General features: G+C 50.3%; 1 protein-coding gene across 2 annotated transcripts; it reads right to left on the reverse strand.

The window, feature by feature from the left end:
• Window positions 1-7404: 7404 nt before the first annotated feature.
• On the reverse strand, window positions 7405-18694 carry BRAP (BRCA1 associated protein). 2 transcript variants are annotated; one of them, XM_065739263.1, is made up of 12 exons: window positions 18557-18687; window positions 18316-18462; window positions 17673-17874; window positions 16763-16952; window positions 15318-15431; window positions 14711-14859; window positions 13871-13946; window positions 13113-13251; window positions 12558-12667; window positions 10797-10886; window positions 8815-8918; window positions 7405-8197 (listed from the first exon to the last, which is right to left on the reverse strand). In XM_065739263.1, exons 1-12 carry the CDS (start codon window positions 18636-18638, stop codon window positions 7837-7839), a joined length of 1764 nt encoding a protein of 587 aa, XP_065595335.1. In that variant the 5' UTR covers window positions 18639-18687; the 3' UTR covers window positions 7405-7836. The 2 variants fall into 2 exon arrangements, with proteins under 2 accessions (XP_065595335.1, XP_065595336.1); XM_065739264.1 differs by having other exon boundaries at window positions 8088-8197; window positions 8798-8918; window positions 18557-18694.
• Window positions 18695-18795: the final 101 nt, after the last annotated feature.

The following is an 18795-nucleotide window of genomic DNA, read 5'->3' on the forward strand; positions in this document are numbered from 1 at the left end:
AAACAAAAGCAACTATTTCTAGCAGGGAATCACATCCTATTTCACCCTCTCTTTTCACATTCCAGGTTAGAGCTGGTCTTCTCCAAGACCGCTATTTTCATTCAGTTTTGCCTACATATGCAAGCTGTGTTTGCACATGAAGATTAACGAGCCCGATAACATCACTGCTTCCCCGGAAGTGCTGCATGATGCAACGTTTCCTTGACAGAACCGCTCCAAGGCACCGCGCTTCCCGAGCTTCAGTGCGGTGAGACGTGCGTGCCTACGGAGGGACGGCCAGCACGAGTGCCTGGCATTTATTTGATGCTAAATCAGCTGTTAGAGCAGCTCGGGACTGAGTATTTCTACACGTTTTCTTTTCCCTGAAGACTTATTTTATTTATCCATTACCACAAAACCTGTTCTTAGAGGCAAAAGCTTTGCCAACAACACTTATAGGCATGGGAATCTCCAAGCGTTTGGAAAACAAATCAGGTACTCCAACAAATGAGAGTGCTTCCCAGAGAGATACAGTATCAGCTAGTCAGCAAAGCTGCAATCAGTTGTAATTGATGAATGCACCACTGGCCAGACCAGTGCATCCGAGTGAGCAAAGCCTGAGCTCCAGCCATGCAGGAGAGGCAGCCACTGCTGCTTCTGCTGTGCAGTGGCTTTGCATTGCCTGCAGTCCCTCAAAATCACAGCTTGCCTGCAAGGAGACAGCAGCTCCCAGCAAACGTTTTTTGATCCACAAGTGCACTTTCATATCGACTGGTTCCCAATTTCTGTCACCCACCAACACCCTCCTCCAGCTCCCTTCAGCCTACAGGGGACAGACACGCTGCTGAGCCATGCATGCAACTGCCTCCCCACAACTAATGGGAGATGAAGGAAAGTGCAAGCACCCCCAGGGCTTGGGGCTGAGGTGCACCAAGCACTGCACGGTGCCACAGCTTATTTCATCCATAACCAACATAGAATCATAGCATCAGAAAGATTGGAAAAGATCTCTAGGATCACCAAGTCCAACCCCAACCCATCCCCACTGAACCATGTCACCAGTGCAACATCTCTGTGTTTCTTGAACATCTCCAGGGTCAGTGACTCCATCACTCCCTTGGGCAGCCTGACCCAATACTTGACCACGCTCAGAGAAATGTTTCCTAACACCTAGCCTAGCCCTTCCCTGGTGCAACTTGACGCCATGACCTCTTGTTCTATTGCTGATTACCTGAGAGAATAGAACAACCCCATCTCACTACAGTCCTCTCAGGAGCTGTAGAGAGCAATAATGTTTCCCCTGAGCTTCCTCCTCTCCAGATTGAAGCATCCCAATTCCTGCAGCTGCTCCCCTTAAGACCTATGTTCCAGTTCCTCCACGGCTTCACTGCCCTTCTTTGGACACACTCCAGGGCATTTTAACGATCCTGTTCTCAGCTCCCATTGGCCACAATCACTATTCAAGGGATCTCCCTGCCCACAGGCAGGACCTATGCAATCGCTGCAGCCCCACAGCACTGCTTTGGGATGGAGCTTCAGGCCGGGATCTCCAGCTGTGTCCCAGCACCATGGGCAGAATGCCTAGCAGCCTCCAGCCCTGCTCTCTGTACCTCTGTGAGTAGATAGAGCATTTTCACAAAGGGAAAGGGAGAATCAAGTCTAACTCCTGCTCAGCAGCAGCAGACAAAGCAATCGTTATGCCAAGACTTAGCTCTTAAATCCCTCCAGATCTGGTGCTCATGGAGCATAAACAACCTTTGCCTCACAGCTTCACTGAGCTGTGCCTCCCTACTTCGCAAGCACTGCAGCGCAGACCCTTCGATACCCATCCTCTCCCCATCCTTTTGCTGAGACAGGCGTGCCAACAAGAAAGCCAGTTGCCATGGCATTTTTTCCCCCTGCAGACAGATGTCCATTAAAAACCAAGTCAGCCTCAGGTTTGCTGCACAGAACGGCTTTCTGTTATTATTACCAGCCTGCAAGGAATTCCACTGTGCCCCTTCACCTCAGATGTTTCAATGCACTTCAGTATTAATCCCTGGTGATTAGGAGGAAACCACTACAGAGGAGGCACAGGTACGCTTAAAGGACAAATTTAGGATGGTGATCTCGTTTTGCATTTTTGGCAGATGATTTGCACACGACTGCACCTGGAAAGGGCTCAATTTTTTACCTCTGGCATTCTCTCCTGATCTCTCAGCCTCCACACTAAAACCATCAGACACATTGGAGGCTTGGAGCTTTTCCTCTGCACCGATGCACTCCACCAGAGGCTCACGGTGATTTTGTCTTCAGGATGAGCCCAGCAGCTGCAGCCCCGGCCAGAAGCAAAGTCAGGAGCTTCACAGACTCAGCACTCCCACTCCTCTGCATGGGCATCCCTGGCCCCAGGACTCTGCGTTTCCAGAGGGCACGCGCATGTCCAGCAGCGATGTCTCCTTGGTTCCAAGGCTGTGTTTTTGTTGTAAATCAGCTCCCTGGATTTCATGCCCTCCCCCAGTCCACACAAGGGTTGCATCCTGCAGAAGCATCACAGTGCAGCACCTCCGCAAGGGGCTCCTCAGGTGTTTCTATTGTGATGGTCCCAGCGCTGCACACATAGGAACCCGACCCGGAGCTCAACTCCGTGCAGGAATGCAGGAAATCAGCTCTCTTCGCTGAAGCACTGCAGTGCTAAGAGGATGTGGGTAATGGCAGCAGAAGTGTTAAGGAGATCCTTGTCCTGACTCCCAGGGTGGGTCTCCTTCTCATGTCTGGGGTTAACCTGGCACGGCTTCTAACACGTTCCTCGTTGGGGCTGGATGCTTGGGATACACAGACCTGCGTGGGAGCTGACATTTTGGAGATGTTACCGTGGCTCAGAGCCCCGCATCCGGGCTGGCGCGTAGCAAGCGTTCCACAGCAGCACTATTTGTGCTATGGCCCTGCAGGAACTGCACTCACACATTGCTCTGTGAAATAGCAGCATCTGAGAACATCTCCAGCTGCAAAATCCCAAGGGAGAATTCCTTTCCAGACCCAGAGCTTTGCATCCCAAGATGAAGCATTTGGATTCCTCCTCTTGCTTACAGCTAGCACAGCTGCAAACACCATCAGAGATCCCTAATCCTCTTAGCCACTCCTGCAGCATGACTCCGAATACTGCAGAGGGAAGCGCTGCTGCCTGCATTGCCGCCCAGCTCAGCACACCTCAGCACCAACGCAGCACCTCAGTCCTCACCACCCATGCCTCGGGAGCAGTGCTGTGCTGTTCCCTGCATTGGAACTGCAGAAACGTGGTGCTAAGGGGGGGAAGGCCAGAAGACCCCACGCTGCTCTCAGGTCCCCGGGCACAGGCAGGATCCAGCTGGGATCTTGTCTTCACTTCTATAAGGCTGGAGCATATTTAAAAGCTGGCAAGGAGAGCTGCGTGGGAAAAACCCTCCTTGCTTCCTGTTCGCAGAGATCTGACCACATCTCATGTGCTGAATGGATTTAGCGTGGTTTTGGGTTTGTGGAGCTCAGAAACAACCATGAGTTGCTTTGGAGCCTCACCCACAACTGCATGGAGGTCTCCCCCAGAGAGGAAGAGATCACTGAGCTGGGTTTGTTTCACGTGCTCTCTCTCTCTCTGCATTACAGAGCATTTCTCCACCCAACAGCCACACATCAATGAACACCAGTAAATCACGTGTAGGCAGAGCTGAAAGGGAAGCAGAGGCACACAGACCGCCATCAGTGACATAACTGCCTTTGCACCCAGAAAAACAAGAGTACACCTCACACTGACACTGCCCTTCAAGGCCATGGAGAGTGCAGAGGGGCACTGACAATAGGAGAGCAAACCAGTGAAGCCATAACCTCCCCACAAAGGCAGGCAGGCTGCCTGCTCAGCCCAGGGCACACAGAGAGGTTCTGCACTTCGTGTACCCTCCAGCTGCCCGTGGAGAGCCCTGCACAGAGCCCCCACCTACCCCAGCACCAGCCCTGCTCCAGCCATCCAGCAAAGCCTCCAGGAGCTTTATGGGAACTGTTGGCCCTGAAAGGGGTTCAACTGGGACCAATTTCCTGGCAGAGAAGCACACATTGTTTTCTCCCAGGTGTTTGATGCTTCTGACCAGCATGACCTCCCAGTCCTCTGCGAGAAGGTGGAAGGAAAACACACGAGTGTCTCAAGGTTTGTTGCCTAACACAACTAACCAATTACTTCCAGGTCAAGACAGGGCAAAGCTATAAACACTGCTTGCTGCTATAAATGTTTGCTCAAGGGCGGTGCGGGAGCAGGAAGGGTTAGGTGCAGGGCTGTCACTTGGGCTTTAAAGGAAAGCAAATAGCAAGAAGTGCTTCCAGCAAAGCAGTCATTGCATGGCTGCTGCAGTGCAGCCCCTCAGAGGCTCCACGGTGCTGCCAGAGGTGTCACTGAGCACAAAACAGCACGAGCAGCAATGCTCTCTGCTACCCAGAGGGGTCCAGGTCTACGTGGCTTTGTTTGCTGGATTTTCCTGATCCCTGTGATCCCTCTGATGCAGTTGGCAAAAAGGGCTGAAGCACAGCAGTGTGCAGAACTGCCTTGTGCCATAGGAGATGTGTGCAGAACCTCAGCCTGGGGGAGATAAGGGAGCTGCTCCCCTGCTGCCAAACTCGCTCCAAACACCGCAGCCCAGGACACGCTTTGCATGAGTTTGCCTTCAAAACAGTTATTAGACCAAAATGCCCAGTTACATAAAAAGGAGAAAAAAAAGCATAGGAGAGATCAGTATAACTTTCTCTGAGTTCAGACAAGAACGAACACGTTGGTCGGCACGGATCAAGGCAGGAATTTCCCACAGGGCCTTTGGGATTTCAGCTCTGACAGAGAGATAAAGGGAACGGAGAGGGGTGCTGCTCCCCTTTGAAGGGGCACCAGCAGCACTGCATGTCTGTCGTGTACAGGTGGACAGACATACACCCATACCTGCTCTGCTACCCTCCCCGCACAGGGCTTTCCTAGGGCACAAACCATGGAGATGTCCCCGTGCCACTCCTTCCTTGCTCTGCATCCATCCAAATGACCCAAAGCCACCATGCCAGCTGCTGCATAGGAAACACAAAACATTGCAGCCCGTAGTGCACCCCGGCCCTGCGCTACAAAGGGACACTGAGGAGTGCACCGACTCCTCACCCTCCTGCTCGGAGGAACAGCTGCTGGAATGAATCATTTCAGCATCCTCCAAACGAGGGCTCCGCCAAGCTTCGTGTGACTTCTGGCTCTCGTTCCTCTCCAACAGCAGCTGAGGAGATGGTATAACCCCTTCACTGTTCACTGGTGGAGAGTCTTCCTTCATGGTTTCAGAAATACATGTATAACATCTATTTTCAGGCCCTTAATCACAGCAGGAGCACGGCCAACCTCAGCTGCTCAGTGCTTGGGGGAAGCTTTGTGCTGCAGCACCCTCTGACTGTGGTGCTACTGAGTCATCAGCTGTGAATCTGACCAGATGCTGGAGCTGCAGATATCAGAACTCTACAGCAGGCTGGAGAGGTGTGCGAGCCAGCGCTGCCTCCTGGCACACGTGTGTCCAGGCAATGGCAGGGGGCACGGAGCAGTCTCCTCCTTTTACCACAGCCCTGCACGCCTCACATCACATCCCACAGCCAGGACACAGTCCCAACATCTGCCAAGGTTTTAGGAGAGGGACTCCTCAAGGACTGGAGACAAAATAATGTAATGCAGAAGTGTCCAACAACCCTTGCTTTCCCTGCACAAGCCGCCCGCTTCCAAGCTGGCACTAACTACTCTGCCTCACAGCTCCTATCAGCTCAGCTGAACCAAACTCCCTTCCAACCCAAACGTGACAAGAAGCTCATCTGGACAGCTCTGCCTTCAAGTAGAAGGCATAAAAGAAAAGGCCACACGTTTTGTCACTTCCCCTGCTGTCTCATCCCTCCGCCTCCAGCGACCACGCACACAAACACAGCGCACGCTGCTTTAATTTTCCATCACATTTTTTGAAAACCAATTCCAAGATACAGCACAGCATCTGAGTGTTCCACACAAAGGAAGCTTTCAGCAAAAGGTTGGACCTCGAGATGGTGTAAAAATATATCTTAAATAAAATAGTTTCTGTAGGAGAGCAAGCTGCGTTGCACGCTTCTAAGTCCTTAGAATAATTTACAGAAGGCAGAGGCCGGGATGTACGATCCACACGCTAGAAAATAGTGCACATTCATGCTACAAAGTTAGAAAAGGTCAAAGTTCCAGATGGTTGGGGCAGATCTTCAAACCAAAGCAGTGGATGCAATGAGTGCACTAACGAGCTCTGCGTATTTCAAAGTGAGGAAGCTTAACACTTCCAGTCAATAAAGTCAGGAAGCAGATTATAAAGACTCACCTTCTGAGTGCCATTCTATTTATTGTAACTCGTTCTTTTTGCCTGGCCAAGAAGAACAACTTCTAGGACTAGGTGTCTTTCTTCTGTGTTCCAGTTTGGTGCTAGCAAGTCAGATCTTGATTTTCAGCGTTACAGACCAAGATCAAGGCTGTTCCTGCAGTTCTAACAGCGGAAAGAGATCATACTGTGGTCTGAAAGGACAACAGCATGACTCTCCCAGCTGTGCTGAACAAAGGATTAGTGCTGAAACAGACTGCTGAGCACAACACAGCAGCCAGGATGGTCACAGCTCCAACCACGGCGAACCTGTTGCCACCCCAGTGCCCAGTCTGGAATAGTTTCTAACTGGCATTAAAAAAAAAAAAAGACAAAAAACAAAAGAGATTTGTCCACAGATTTCCCCTGCAGGACTGGCTTAATTTTTGTGTAAATAACACAAAAATTTTCCCAGCCAAAATTTCGAGCAGGGCCACACTGCAGAGCAGAAGTGCTGAGTGATCACAGTAACGGATACAAGAGCTGCATCTAGTGGTGAGGTGTGCTCACAGGGCAGGTGGGCAGCACGAAGCTGGGCGCAGGGAGGAAGCGAGGATTCACCACCGCTGCATTGGTCATTCCCACCTCACTCTGAGGACAACACCACCAATGCCAACGTGTTCCTATTGCAGCTAAGAGGGAATGCACACGCACCTGGTCCAGGAGGATCGCAGCACTCTGGCAGCCATTAATACACAGCGTGCATCTGCCTTCACAGAGGGCCCCATTTAATTTGTAGAAATGCCTATGCAGTAACCACGTTAAACATTCCCCAGAACAAAAGGCTGTCCATGCTTTCTGCCTCAGAGGCACCAAGCACTGTCCCCTCAAAGGCCATCTCTAAAATGAAGGAACGGATCGTGGTAAAGTCCCACAGTGTTTAATATCCTAGATTACAAGCCTGGAGGACTCATTTAGTGTCTAACACCACCAAGATGGTTTATTCTCCACACCTCCCACACAGTTCTACTCCTGCACTGTTGTACAGTGTCTGGACTGCACACACTAAAAGGAGATGTATATAACCTAATTTACATTGTTTCTTAAATAAAGATTTATTAATTGAGAATACTTTCAATCCAGAAGTTGGAAAAAAACTCAAGAAGCCTCACACACTGGGCCTAGCCTACTCCACAGTATCCCCTTAAGAAATGCAACGTTCAACATGTGCACACCCACCCACCCCAGAAAACTCTCCAAGAAGAAAGTCAAATGCGTGACAGGAGAGGCTTTAAAAAGGTAGGAAGGCAAAATGGTCATTAAGATCTGCCTAAAAATAGCTAAACAGTGCAGTGAAATGCTTTTAAATACCACAGACACCTCCAGTGACTGGCAGCCAGTTTTATGAGAAGCTCTGAAGACAATTTCTAGCTGAGCTTTACTGAACTAGGCATTCCAGCTGGAGTCTGAGGGGTGGGCCTGGCCTACCACAAGCACGGCCAGATTCAGCGTGGGAGCAGTGTTCTGATCTTCATTTACCCCTCTTGCCACGGCCTCTCCTGGAAGAAGGCTTGCCTGTGCCCCCTGTGGAGGAGCTGGCAGAAGAAGCCACTGCAATGTTGATCTGTCCTTCCTGAATCTCTTGCCGGGTCTCAGCTGGGAGGTGATTGATTTTCTGTTGTGTCTCTAGGTAGAACATGACATCTCGCAACTGCTCCTGGATCTCTGAGATTTGCAGGTCCTTCTGCTCGCAGGTTTCCTTCAACACTCTCTCCTCTTCCTTTAGCTTGTTCTGAAGCAAGGCTTGGTTCGCTCGCAAACACTTATTCAGTTCTTGCTCCTCCTTCAGCTCGTTGGAAAGCTTAGCCACTTTGTTATTCAGCTGAGAACACCTTACAAAGAGGAGCACAAGTCAGGAAAGCAGCCTATTACTCCTACGTCAAACCCTACTGCAGCCTTTTCATTTCCAGTCCTTAGGGGAACTGTCTCCCTGGCTGCCTCCAGCCCCAGGACCACTCAGAAAAGACCTCTCAGAACTTAGCTGGGTCCCGGGGCTGGGAAGAACACACCACACAGTCCCACCCAGGGAGCTGGAACACACTGATCCTTGCCCTCCGTGCCTGATGTCCTTTAACTGGTGCTTCCTAACATCTACGTTTCTCTGTGCTGGGTGAGACCTCTGTGGGGCTGCCTTTCTTCTCTGTGGATGTATCTGCCAATGCAGAACAGACTGGCATCTGCTTCTGAGCAGGCAGAGGAAGGATTGCTGAATGCTAAATATGCAGACCGTGTTAAAGAGCCACGGGCCCCAGAGCTGCGTGCACTCAATGGGCACTTTCAGCGTGTGAACACCTACAGAAACTACAGCTTTTTATGGATAAGCAGGGTTCTCAGTATACCAGTTTAAATAGCTCAAAGTCGCCCAGGAATAGCAAGGCTTTTTCTTTATAGATGTCAGCGAGCAGAGCATTAATGGCTGCACAGAACTAAACCTGGCAGCGGTACCCACTTCCTCTCGACAGACTGCTTTTCTTTGAGCAAGTCATTCAGCCTCTGTTCCAGACTGTCACACTTCTCAATGGTCTCTTTAAATTTGGTCTTCATGTTGTTAATCTGTAAAAACAAACACACAGGCATTTCAAACAGATCAAAGTCCCGCGCGCTTTCATTATAACATTCATTTTTCTGGTGTGGTTTCCAGACTTTGAACAATTATTGTATCCAGGTACGTAACAGTTTTGAGACCGGAAAGCCTCGCTCTGTTTAAGACCCCCTGCACTGCGCTCTGCAGTACCCCGACGGGGAACCACGTTGCCGTGGAAGCTGCTCAGACAGAACAGTAACTTCTTCTGCAAACCTGCGCCAGGGGCCGCATTCATAAGGAAACAAAAGAAGAGGAAAAAAGAAGAGAAGGCATACCAGATTCCCATCATCTTAATGAAGCATTTATTTAGCCATTCTCTCAGCTGTTCTTTGTCAGTAAGCTTAAATTTCCATCTGAGAGCTGTACAACACCGAGCTCTTGCTCATTTTAAGCTAAACCTCAAAATAAGTATGGGCAAAGTCTGAAAACGAGCGCGGCACTTTACTCAGCACTGACTCAGCAGCGTGCTGCCGTAAGACTGTGACCTACTGACACGGATCCCCTACTCACACAAAACGCAAATAGAAACACACATACGTTCGTTTCCTCTTCTCTGCTTCAAAACCAGAGATCGCTGCTGCTGAAGAGAGCCTCACTCCTACTCTCTAGCACCACACAGAACACAACTTAGCTTCTAAGATGAGGCTTGAAGATTTATAGTCAGAAATACAGGCTTCCCCTCTGTTAGTGTCAAAAGCATGCTTGCACGCACTGGAGATGGGAATTTGAAGGAAAAATGCTTTCCTGGAGGATCAATCTGGATAAATGTCAGTGTCAGCACGCGTGCCGTCGTCACTGATGGCAGAGCCGATGCAGAACAGGTTTTAAACCTTCCGGCCTTAATCACCAAATGTTTATGCAGCTGATGGTTAATTTGGGGAAGTAGCATGAGCAGCGATAATGGAATACACTGCACTGTGGCACTGATCCAGACAAGACCTGCATGGCGTGAGTGCCACGAATAGAACTGTAAGGCTCTCCAAACACGAAAGCACACTCACTACGTATAATATAGGTTTCACTTCACAGCTGCTCCGTGGATCATGTTTCCCAGTCACGCACAAGACCAGTTTTCCTCTAGCTTTTCCTTTTCTCTGGAAATCCATCAGATTTCTGGGGCCGTTCTTCAGGCCAAGGTCAATGATCTCTATTTCAGTGGCCACAATTTATGCATTTAGGATGCTATATAACTGCAGATACGACGTGGTTAATTAGAAGTCATGCAGAAAGTTCAAATAAGGACTCAGCCCGAAATCCCAACTCGCTTTAAACCTAGTTGGAAGGATCTACATAGAGCAAGAAGCATTAAAATATTCTCTCCGGATTTTTGCTCATGACATTTAGAAGCAGTCCTGCCTACAGAATGCTTTATAGGAGGAGACTGTGAACTTTCCCCAATGGGTGAGGAGGAGAGTCAGGGGATCACAAAGAAAGGGCAAATCAATATGCATTTGGAGCAGAAAGACAGCCGAGCAAATTAAAGTCATGCTGGCTAACGCTAAGCTTCCCTGGAGAAACGCGCCAGCTGAGTGATGGCATCAGCAAGCAGGGATCCTGCAGCAGCACAGACTCGTTTTCAGCCCTGCTGCAGTTCCCCGAGCAGCACATTTAAATCAGCCTTAAATCTAAGTGGCAATCTACCTGCTTCTGCACCACTGAGCAGCAAATTGCTAGATCTGAGCATCCAGATAAGGAATACGTCTCGGAGCCAATTTTCTCAGCTGGGAGTGAAGCAGGCTACGCGAGGCCACGCCACGCAGCACTCAGGCAGCTCTGCCTCCCATGAAGCAGTGTCCAGGGCCCCGCGCCAGCAGCGCTCCACCACGCTCACACGCAGCAGAGCTCACCTCTTCAGCTGTATCCTTTTCGATTCGGACAATCTTGTTTTCCCAGTAGATCCTCTGCGATTCCAGCTGGCTTGTTAGCAAATACGAGTACTGGAAGAAGAGGAGATGCACACAGAACAGTCTGCTTTTCCACAAGGGTAGCCGTGCTGATTAAGAAGCCTAAAGGGCTCCAATATGAAAATCAATTTGATCAAAGGGAACTAAGGATAGAGGGCGGTCTGAACACACGTGCAAACTGCAGATCCAGCAGATACACTGCACCAACTTCAGAATCGAGTCCCTCAATCCTCTGAAATCAAGTAAAGCCTTGAGAGCACATCGGCAAGGATCGAGTCAGAGATCCACTATTGTGTCATATAGCTTTAACAGAAACAGATTTTTTTTCATTGTATTAACATGGCTCCAAATCTCACACTCCATAGGAAAATAAAATAAAAAACTGTCATTAATCTCTGTCAAGAGAGCCTAAGACCCCAAGGGCTCCCAGATGGGAGTTCCCCATTTATACCCCAAAGCCCGGGGGAGGAGACTAAATGAACATGTCTAGCTACACTCCAAGAAAGTCTTTGGCAAAGCGTCCCCAGCTGCATACAGCTCTTCACAGCTCCCATTCTCCAGTAAGAATGGCCCATTCCAATGCCACATTGGCATCCGAACACAGACACATGCCTCACATCCCATCTTTTTCTCTCCTGGTTCTGCAAATAAATTACAAGAAGGTTGGAAAATGTGATCATTTCTTACCATCAAGCTAAGAAGCAGCACATTAGGTCTTCACTGTGGAATTAAACGTGTGCAAAAAGCCCTGAACGCTCAAAGTAATATCAGAGTGCCAAACATGCTGCCAAATTCATTCTCTCTGCAAACATTTAGATCTCATAAGCCAGACAGAGAGATCTTTTACATGCTTTAATCACTGACCTCTTGGCAAAAAGGGTTAAAAATAGCTGCTTTCACATCCAGCATTACACCAAAAATTCATGGAACAAGTAAACAAATATTTATTTGAGGAACAGGCTTCCAAAATCTGCTCTCCAGGGGCTTCTCTTCTACAGACATCCTTGTATTGAATGCAGATGAAGTCATGCTGCAGTGTATCTGCTCACTGGAACAGTAATTTGAGTTTATCTTCCTTTACAATAGATCACTAGTGAGGAAGTCTCACACAAGTTTCCCCTAGGTTCATAGGTTCCTCTTCAGGTTAGAGTGGGAGAAGGTGGCCAACAGGCACAAAAAAAAATCACTGTTGAAGGGAAGGGAGCAGAACAGAGCTGGTGTCAGACAAGCCTGTCAGCTTCCTTTGATAGCCAGAGGAAGCACACAGCTATGGATTCCTAGATCTTTGCTCAGTTCACAAGTAGAATTACTCAAAATTACAGCTCCATACCCATCCCAGGCTTTTAAATCCAGTCACACATCCTTTAGGAAGGGTCTGGCAAGTGCATCAGGACATTCGGACCCATTTCTCTTTCAAATGACCTCAATGTTTGTAGCAGCATAACCAGCTAATCATGAGTCTACTGGTGAACACAGGAGGAAACTGCAGCCAGCTTACTCTCAGCTGCATTGGCTCTGCAGAGCCAAGAGGAGGTTTAAAAAAAAAAAAGGAGTAAAGATATCTTGTTTCTGCCTCAAGATGATTGCCTACACGCAGGGAGCAACTCTGCTGCATAAGCTGATGTCACTTTCTTGTAGCCATATCTGATTTGAAACATTTCCACGAGCAGCACAAAGCAGAGTTCAACAACCCAAAATATTTACCTCTAATTGTAAGGCATCAATTTTCTCTTCCTGACACATATCCCCCTCGCACTCATACTGAACTATCTTGCCATCAGTTTTACTTGCAACCAGTCGGTGGACGTAGTTATCTGAAGAGAGAAAATTCAACCAGAGGGAGTTGTTGCTTACGAACACCCAGGTTGACACCAGTGGAAATACTTCATGCAGCACAAGTAGCTATGCAGACTGCTGCAACGGCGTATCAGCAAGGCAGAAAGCCAACAGCAGATGTATCTGTTATTTAACAGACTTTGCACAGGGACCTTACGGGATGTTATTACAACAGCCTGCTCTCATACCTCAGGGCACATCGATGGGAGGGGAATAACAAACACATCCCACAGAGGACAGGGGACCACTCCGATTCATCACAGAACCTCTCTGCTACACACCCACAAAAACTATTAGAGAGGAGATCCATGATCCCGAGAGAAATGTTTTAGTATAGATGCAATCCCCTTAATCTGCAACCAAACCTTCACAAATGCTCTTAACTACAGGGTCCCAAAAGCTGTTTTACAAACACGTGCATACCTCCAGCGTAGTCCCACACTCTGTGGTTGGTCAGCTGCATTGCATAGGTGTGCTGGGTCTCCTCAAAGTGCTTGTAGGCATGGCGACTCACGTACCGGCCACAGCCTATGTGCCCACATATCAAACAGATCCAGAGGTTCTGTCACAAGAAAGAGAAAGCTCTGTCTGTGCAAGACTGTCCAGCAGCAGCATCAGCACCCTGAGAAAACACCACCTGACACCAGCGGGCTCCAGAGGCTGCGCACATCCACCCACCTCCTTACAGCCTGAGCTGCGTGGGCTCTTGTCCCCCTCTTTTGGGAGCTTTGCTCAGCTGGAATACTGAGAAGAGAAGGAGGCACCTGCTCATACAAGCCAATTACGAGCCTGCAGATGCCAGGCACCTTGACAGAATACCACAAGTGTAGATGGAAGAACGGCCTCGATTAATGAACGTGGCAACTTGACAGGAGCACCAAAGCACGCGCCAAGGAGCACAGACCAGAAGGCAGCATCGTGTTACTTCGGCCTCCTGCTATCACACACTGATCAGCTGATGCACTGATGCTTTCTAAGAACTGGAAGCATTTGTCAGGGCAGGAAAGCTGGCAGGTAACATCCCTTCCCAGAACCAATTCCAGCTCAAAAGGAAAGCAGATACACCACCGACTGGTAAAAACAACCAGGAAGCAGCTACAGAGTTAACTTCAAAAGCAACTAGAGCTGCTGTGCAGTCAGATCTAGTCTAGATCTCACTCACTATCCACCCACCTACTTACTTCTTGAACTCCACACTCAAAACATTTGTTCTCTTCCACAGGCTCGGGCGTTTGGCAGTATCTGCAGACAGGACACCTAGAGGGCAATAAGCATCAAGATTAGACACATGGAGCTCCATCTTAATATCAGGCTAATTAAAAACAGAGCCAAAGAGCCCAAAGTGAAAGCCTTATGCTGTGGGATGCTCCCTGTGTGCACGTATCTTACAGCTCCTGTGTACCCCTCCCAAACCTGACTCCATTCCCCACAAGGCTACTTTTGTTCAGTCAGTAAATGGCAGAATTAAAAACAACAGTTCTTCCAAAGACATTTTACAGTCTCAGTTATATCTGGTTTTGCTGCAGCCCAGGTGTAGAGAACATCTGCAACCAGAAGTGTCAGCAGGGCCAGAGGTGACCTCGGCCTCCGCCCGCACCTTCATCTTCAAGGACAGTGGAGGAGGCAAGAACAGGGCTGGTGTGCACTAAGCTGCACCCCTGCACAACCTCAGCTATGCTAAAGAAACTAACAACCAAGGAGATGCACCAGACTCTGTGAAACAGAACTCTGTGTGCGTGCAGTACCACCTGCCCCTGTCCTTTCAACCTACAGTACTTGGAAATGATTTGCATTACCGTGCAGCTGCCCTGCTGTCTTAGCAGTGTGGCCCATGGGAAACACCGCTCAATTACTTTTGGGTAGTAGATTTCTGCCTGCAAGTCCCTTAATAGGAAAGAAAGAGTAATAGGACTGGCAGCAGTTCCTGCCCCCACACTGTGGGGAGCAGAACCGGTCCCGTCAGCACACAGCCACCACATTCAGAACAGTTTTTGATGTGGAAATAAAGAGAAGCCTCTTACGTGGTGTCCTCCCACCGCTGCAGACACTGGCTATGAAAGCTGTGGTTACACAGCGTGGTAAGAATCCCGTTCACAGACTCATCCATCCTCTCCAGGCACACCGTGCACTTCGGGAGCTCTGTCAGGTCCATCACAGGCAGGCTGGCCCCCTGCAAAAGAACAAGCAGAGACAAATTGCTCAGCACCCTCCAATCACCATAAATTAAGCACCTGCATAGAAAGTCAAACTTCTCTCTCATTACCACCAGCACTGTGGTACAGAAACACTGCACAGTAATCCTGTGAGGTTACAAATTTACCAAGGCAAAAGGCAATCCACAGCCTTCAGCAGAGCACAGCTCATCACAGCACAGGGCAGGTGGCTGCTGCAGCTGTCACAGCCCCACGATGCTTTCTGGATTCACACGATTACTGTGCAGGTTTAGGTCAGAGATGCTGCAACGATGAGGCTCCAAGCACATAAAATCACCAGACAAAACTTTTCCACATAGAAACAATACTGGAAGGGGAAACAAATTTCTGACTGCTGCAGTTTCTTGCAGCGTTCTGCCCAGAATACATAACCCTGTTAGAACTCTCTAAGGTCCAGAAGAAAAGAAAAACTTACATCTTCCGATTTGAAGACTTCAGCCCTCTCCACATACACAAGCTGGCAAACATCTTCCTCGATGGAGTTGAACTGCCGACCGTTACACGCCATGTAGAAGCTATCTGCATCAGCCTGCACACAGAACAAGGGAAGGCTGTTGAAAAGGAAAAGCCCACAGCTGACACAGACCAAGAGGAGGAGATGCTGTGTCCTCGCTTCTTCTTTCCACCGGGTCCCACAGAGGAGAAGTTTCGGAGCACCAGCCCCTGCCAGCATCGCATCCTGGCTCTGGGTTTAGTGCTACCACTTCAAGTGGAAGCAGAGCTGACCACGACGATGGCTCCTCTGACACCTGAGTACTCAGCAGGAATAACAGACTTCCCTTTAGCATGTTTTGCTTCTTGTCAGCAATTCCACTGTATCTGCAAAGCAAATTTGGTTTCCCTGCAAAAACTTCAGAGGGTCACATTGCAGGACACCGACCTGTGTCAGGGAAAAGAACGGCGTAACTGTGGGGAAGGATCCATTGCACTGGGAACAGTTCAGAAATGCTCTGAACCATCTGCAAGAGTCACTAGCAAAGAGGCAGAACCAAAACCAAACCCACCAGGAATGTCACCCATTTTCACCCAGCGACCGCCCCTTCACCCGCTGAAGGACCACACCGCATTCCCCTGCTCCTGGTCACCCAAGCCAGGCACACAGAGGCACCAAGATTTGCTTTTGCTACATAGAGACAGCCATCAGGGGCCACTGGGGAACAGGGCTTCAGAAGCTTCTGAAGTAACTGCAATTCCAGCGTGAACTGACCACGGCTTCATGGTTTTGATGCAGGGCTGCCCAGCACTACGTATTTGCCCACTACATTTCATACAGCACTATGCAAAATTATCTCTGCAGCCACTGTGAACGCACAGACTGCATTCAAATAGTGCATCTGCACAGCAGGCACAGAAAACATCTTACACAGTGCTCCCAGCTACAGGAAGAGCTGACCAGAACGTCTCCCACACGCCCACAAAGGTACAGGTGAGAGCCCACAGTACCTGCACGCAGCATACTGTGTGACCCAGCGATCAGCTCACCCCCACGCTCCCCGTCTGGGGCGGGCTGTCCCTTTCACACTACTGGCAGTGATGAGGACATCGCCTCACTCCTCAAAGAGGTTTGCATTTTAATAAAGAGCCACCAGCTGCGTTCTTTCTGCTCAGCAAAGCATGACACCACTCTCTGCAAACACACTCTGAGGTTGCAGAGGTGGTTTGTCTCTGTGTGCTTCATAGTCTCAAACATCCTACAGCAAGAATAGGGGACAAAGAACACGACACAACGCTTGTCTGTAGCTCAAGGTGTGGGATAAATCTGAGTCAGGAGCCCCAGGAAAGCACGGGCAACACGACAGGACTGCCCTCCCACACAGCAGCTGTACAGCACCGCAGCCCAAAGGGACTTCCAGCTCTTACCTGGGAGCTAAACTTTATCAGCACCATGTACTGGTTGGGAGTGGAGTCTCGGATGATTTTCATGTGCTCAATTACTTCAGAGAAGGAAGCCACAAACTTCGTCAGGTCGTGGCCGGTCATGGTGGCAGGGACGGTGAGGATACACAGCATGGCACTGCGCCTCACGTCTTCTTTGAGGGAGGTCATCTTACTGCAAGACAGCAGTTACACAGCTCCACGGCACTTCAGGGAGCACAGAGCCAGCCAACAACTGCAGTTACCAGGATAACTCTGTTGCCAATCTTAATTCTCTTTTGCACATGCTAAGGAGAAGGCTGAGGTAGGAGCCTAAAATACCCACGTGCAACTATCACTCCCTAAGAAAATATTACGAGCAGCTACAGCCAACCATGGTTTTGTCAGGAGTAACTTTTCTCTAAAAAACAGTTGAACTCGGCAAGCCACAAATGCTCAGAACTATTCCTAGAACCAATGTACAATGTTTGCTACTATTTCAAATGCTCCTTTTGTGCCTCCTGAGAGCACTCAGGAGGACCTGAAACAGAATCTCTCATGCAATCAGAAGGGAGGAGCGTAACCCCTGCAACACAGAATGAAAGCTCCCACTTCGGAGAAGCTCCCCAGGCCCGCAGCCAAGATCCTGGAGATTAGAGTTTAACTCCGAGATCCCTCAGGAAGCTGCACTGTCAGGAAGCCACGTTCATCTCACGTCCTTAGAGCTCCTTGGCACACACACTACCTGCAGAAGCATTGCCACAGCCAGCAGACCCAAGCCCCAGCTTCACCACAGGGCTGCTGGCACTGTGGGTGTAAGCACCCCTTCCTGCCTGGAGCCACCGCCCCAGCGTGAGTGCCTCGTTACTCAGGAGTGCCATTCCCACCACAGCCCCGATGAGTCAAACATTCTTACTTTGTTTTGTACAGATGCATAATGCCATGAACGATTTCAACAGAGGGGTTCCCGCTGAAGAAGGAGATCTGGTCAGGGAGCTGCTTTGAAGGTGAGTCCGGAGCAGCCTCGCGCTCTTTGTTTTGGTCACCCTGCTTATTTTTGTCCTCCGCAGACGAAGCCTCTGAAGATTTTCTTCCTTCCACAGCAGCTTTTGCTTCATCTTTCCAAACAAAAGCTTTGATTACTAACCACACACGAGAAACGCCCCAGAACTCCGCTGGGCCAGATGGGATCCAATATATACTGGTACCAGCACAGCATGGCACAGAACGACAGACTAAGGGACCCCTCGAGCTCCCCCAGCCCCTCCTAAAGCAAGAGTCACATGGAAAGTGTCCAAGAAGGATCAGAGCATCTCCAAAGGAGACTCTACCGCTTCCCTGGGCTGTTTATCCCGGAGCTCTGCCACTCTCAAAGTCTGCACGGCACTGCCCGGGTTCTGGTTTGTGCTCCACGCCCCATCACGGGGCTCCACGCACGCAATCCCCCTCCTCCGACGGCACACCCGCATTCCTGCCTTCGCACTTCCCACCCACGGGGGAACGCAACGCCTGCGCTGCCGAGAGGCTCCCCGCGTATGGGGGACCCCCGGCGCCGGTACCTGCCCGCGGCTGGATGGTCTCGATGATGATGTCGGTCATCTCCCTGCGGCCCAGGTGCTGGTGCAGGATGGCCGCCCGCTCGCCGGGGCCCTTCCCCTCCAGGCAGGCCGGGACCGCCCCGCTGCTCTCCGCGGCCATCTCCGGAGCTGCGTAGGGAGGAGAACGCGTTGAGGCGGGGATAGCGGGAGCGGAGCGCCGGCCCCCGCCGACTCACCGGGCCCCCCCGGGCCGCTGACTCACCGGCCGCGCTGTAGGCGAAGCCGACGGGCAGCGGGGAGAGCTCGGCCAGCTCCAGGCGGATCACCACCAGGGACACGCTCATGGGCCCCAACGCGCACTGAGCGCCGCTTCCGCCCCGCGCACCTCCGCCCTCTCACCCCGCCGGGTCACGCCGCGACGCGATGACGTCACGGACGGCGGACGGAGCCGGAAGGAGCCGAAGGAGGGGGCTCGCACTGGGCTCGGCTCGTCGCAACTCG

Source organism: Cyrtonyx montezumae, unplaced genomic scaffold, assembly GCF_038088225.1.
Source record: "Cyrtonyx montezumae isolate F1298 unplaced genomic scaffold, pur_monq_1.0 scaffold_23, whole genome shotgun sequence".
Classification (NCBI taxonomy): domain Eukaryota; kingdom Metazoa; phylum Chordata; class Aves; order Galliformes; family Odontophoridae; genus Cyrtonyx; species Cyrtonyx montezumae.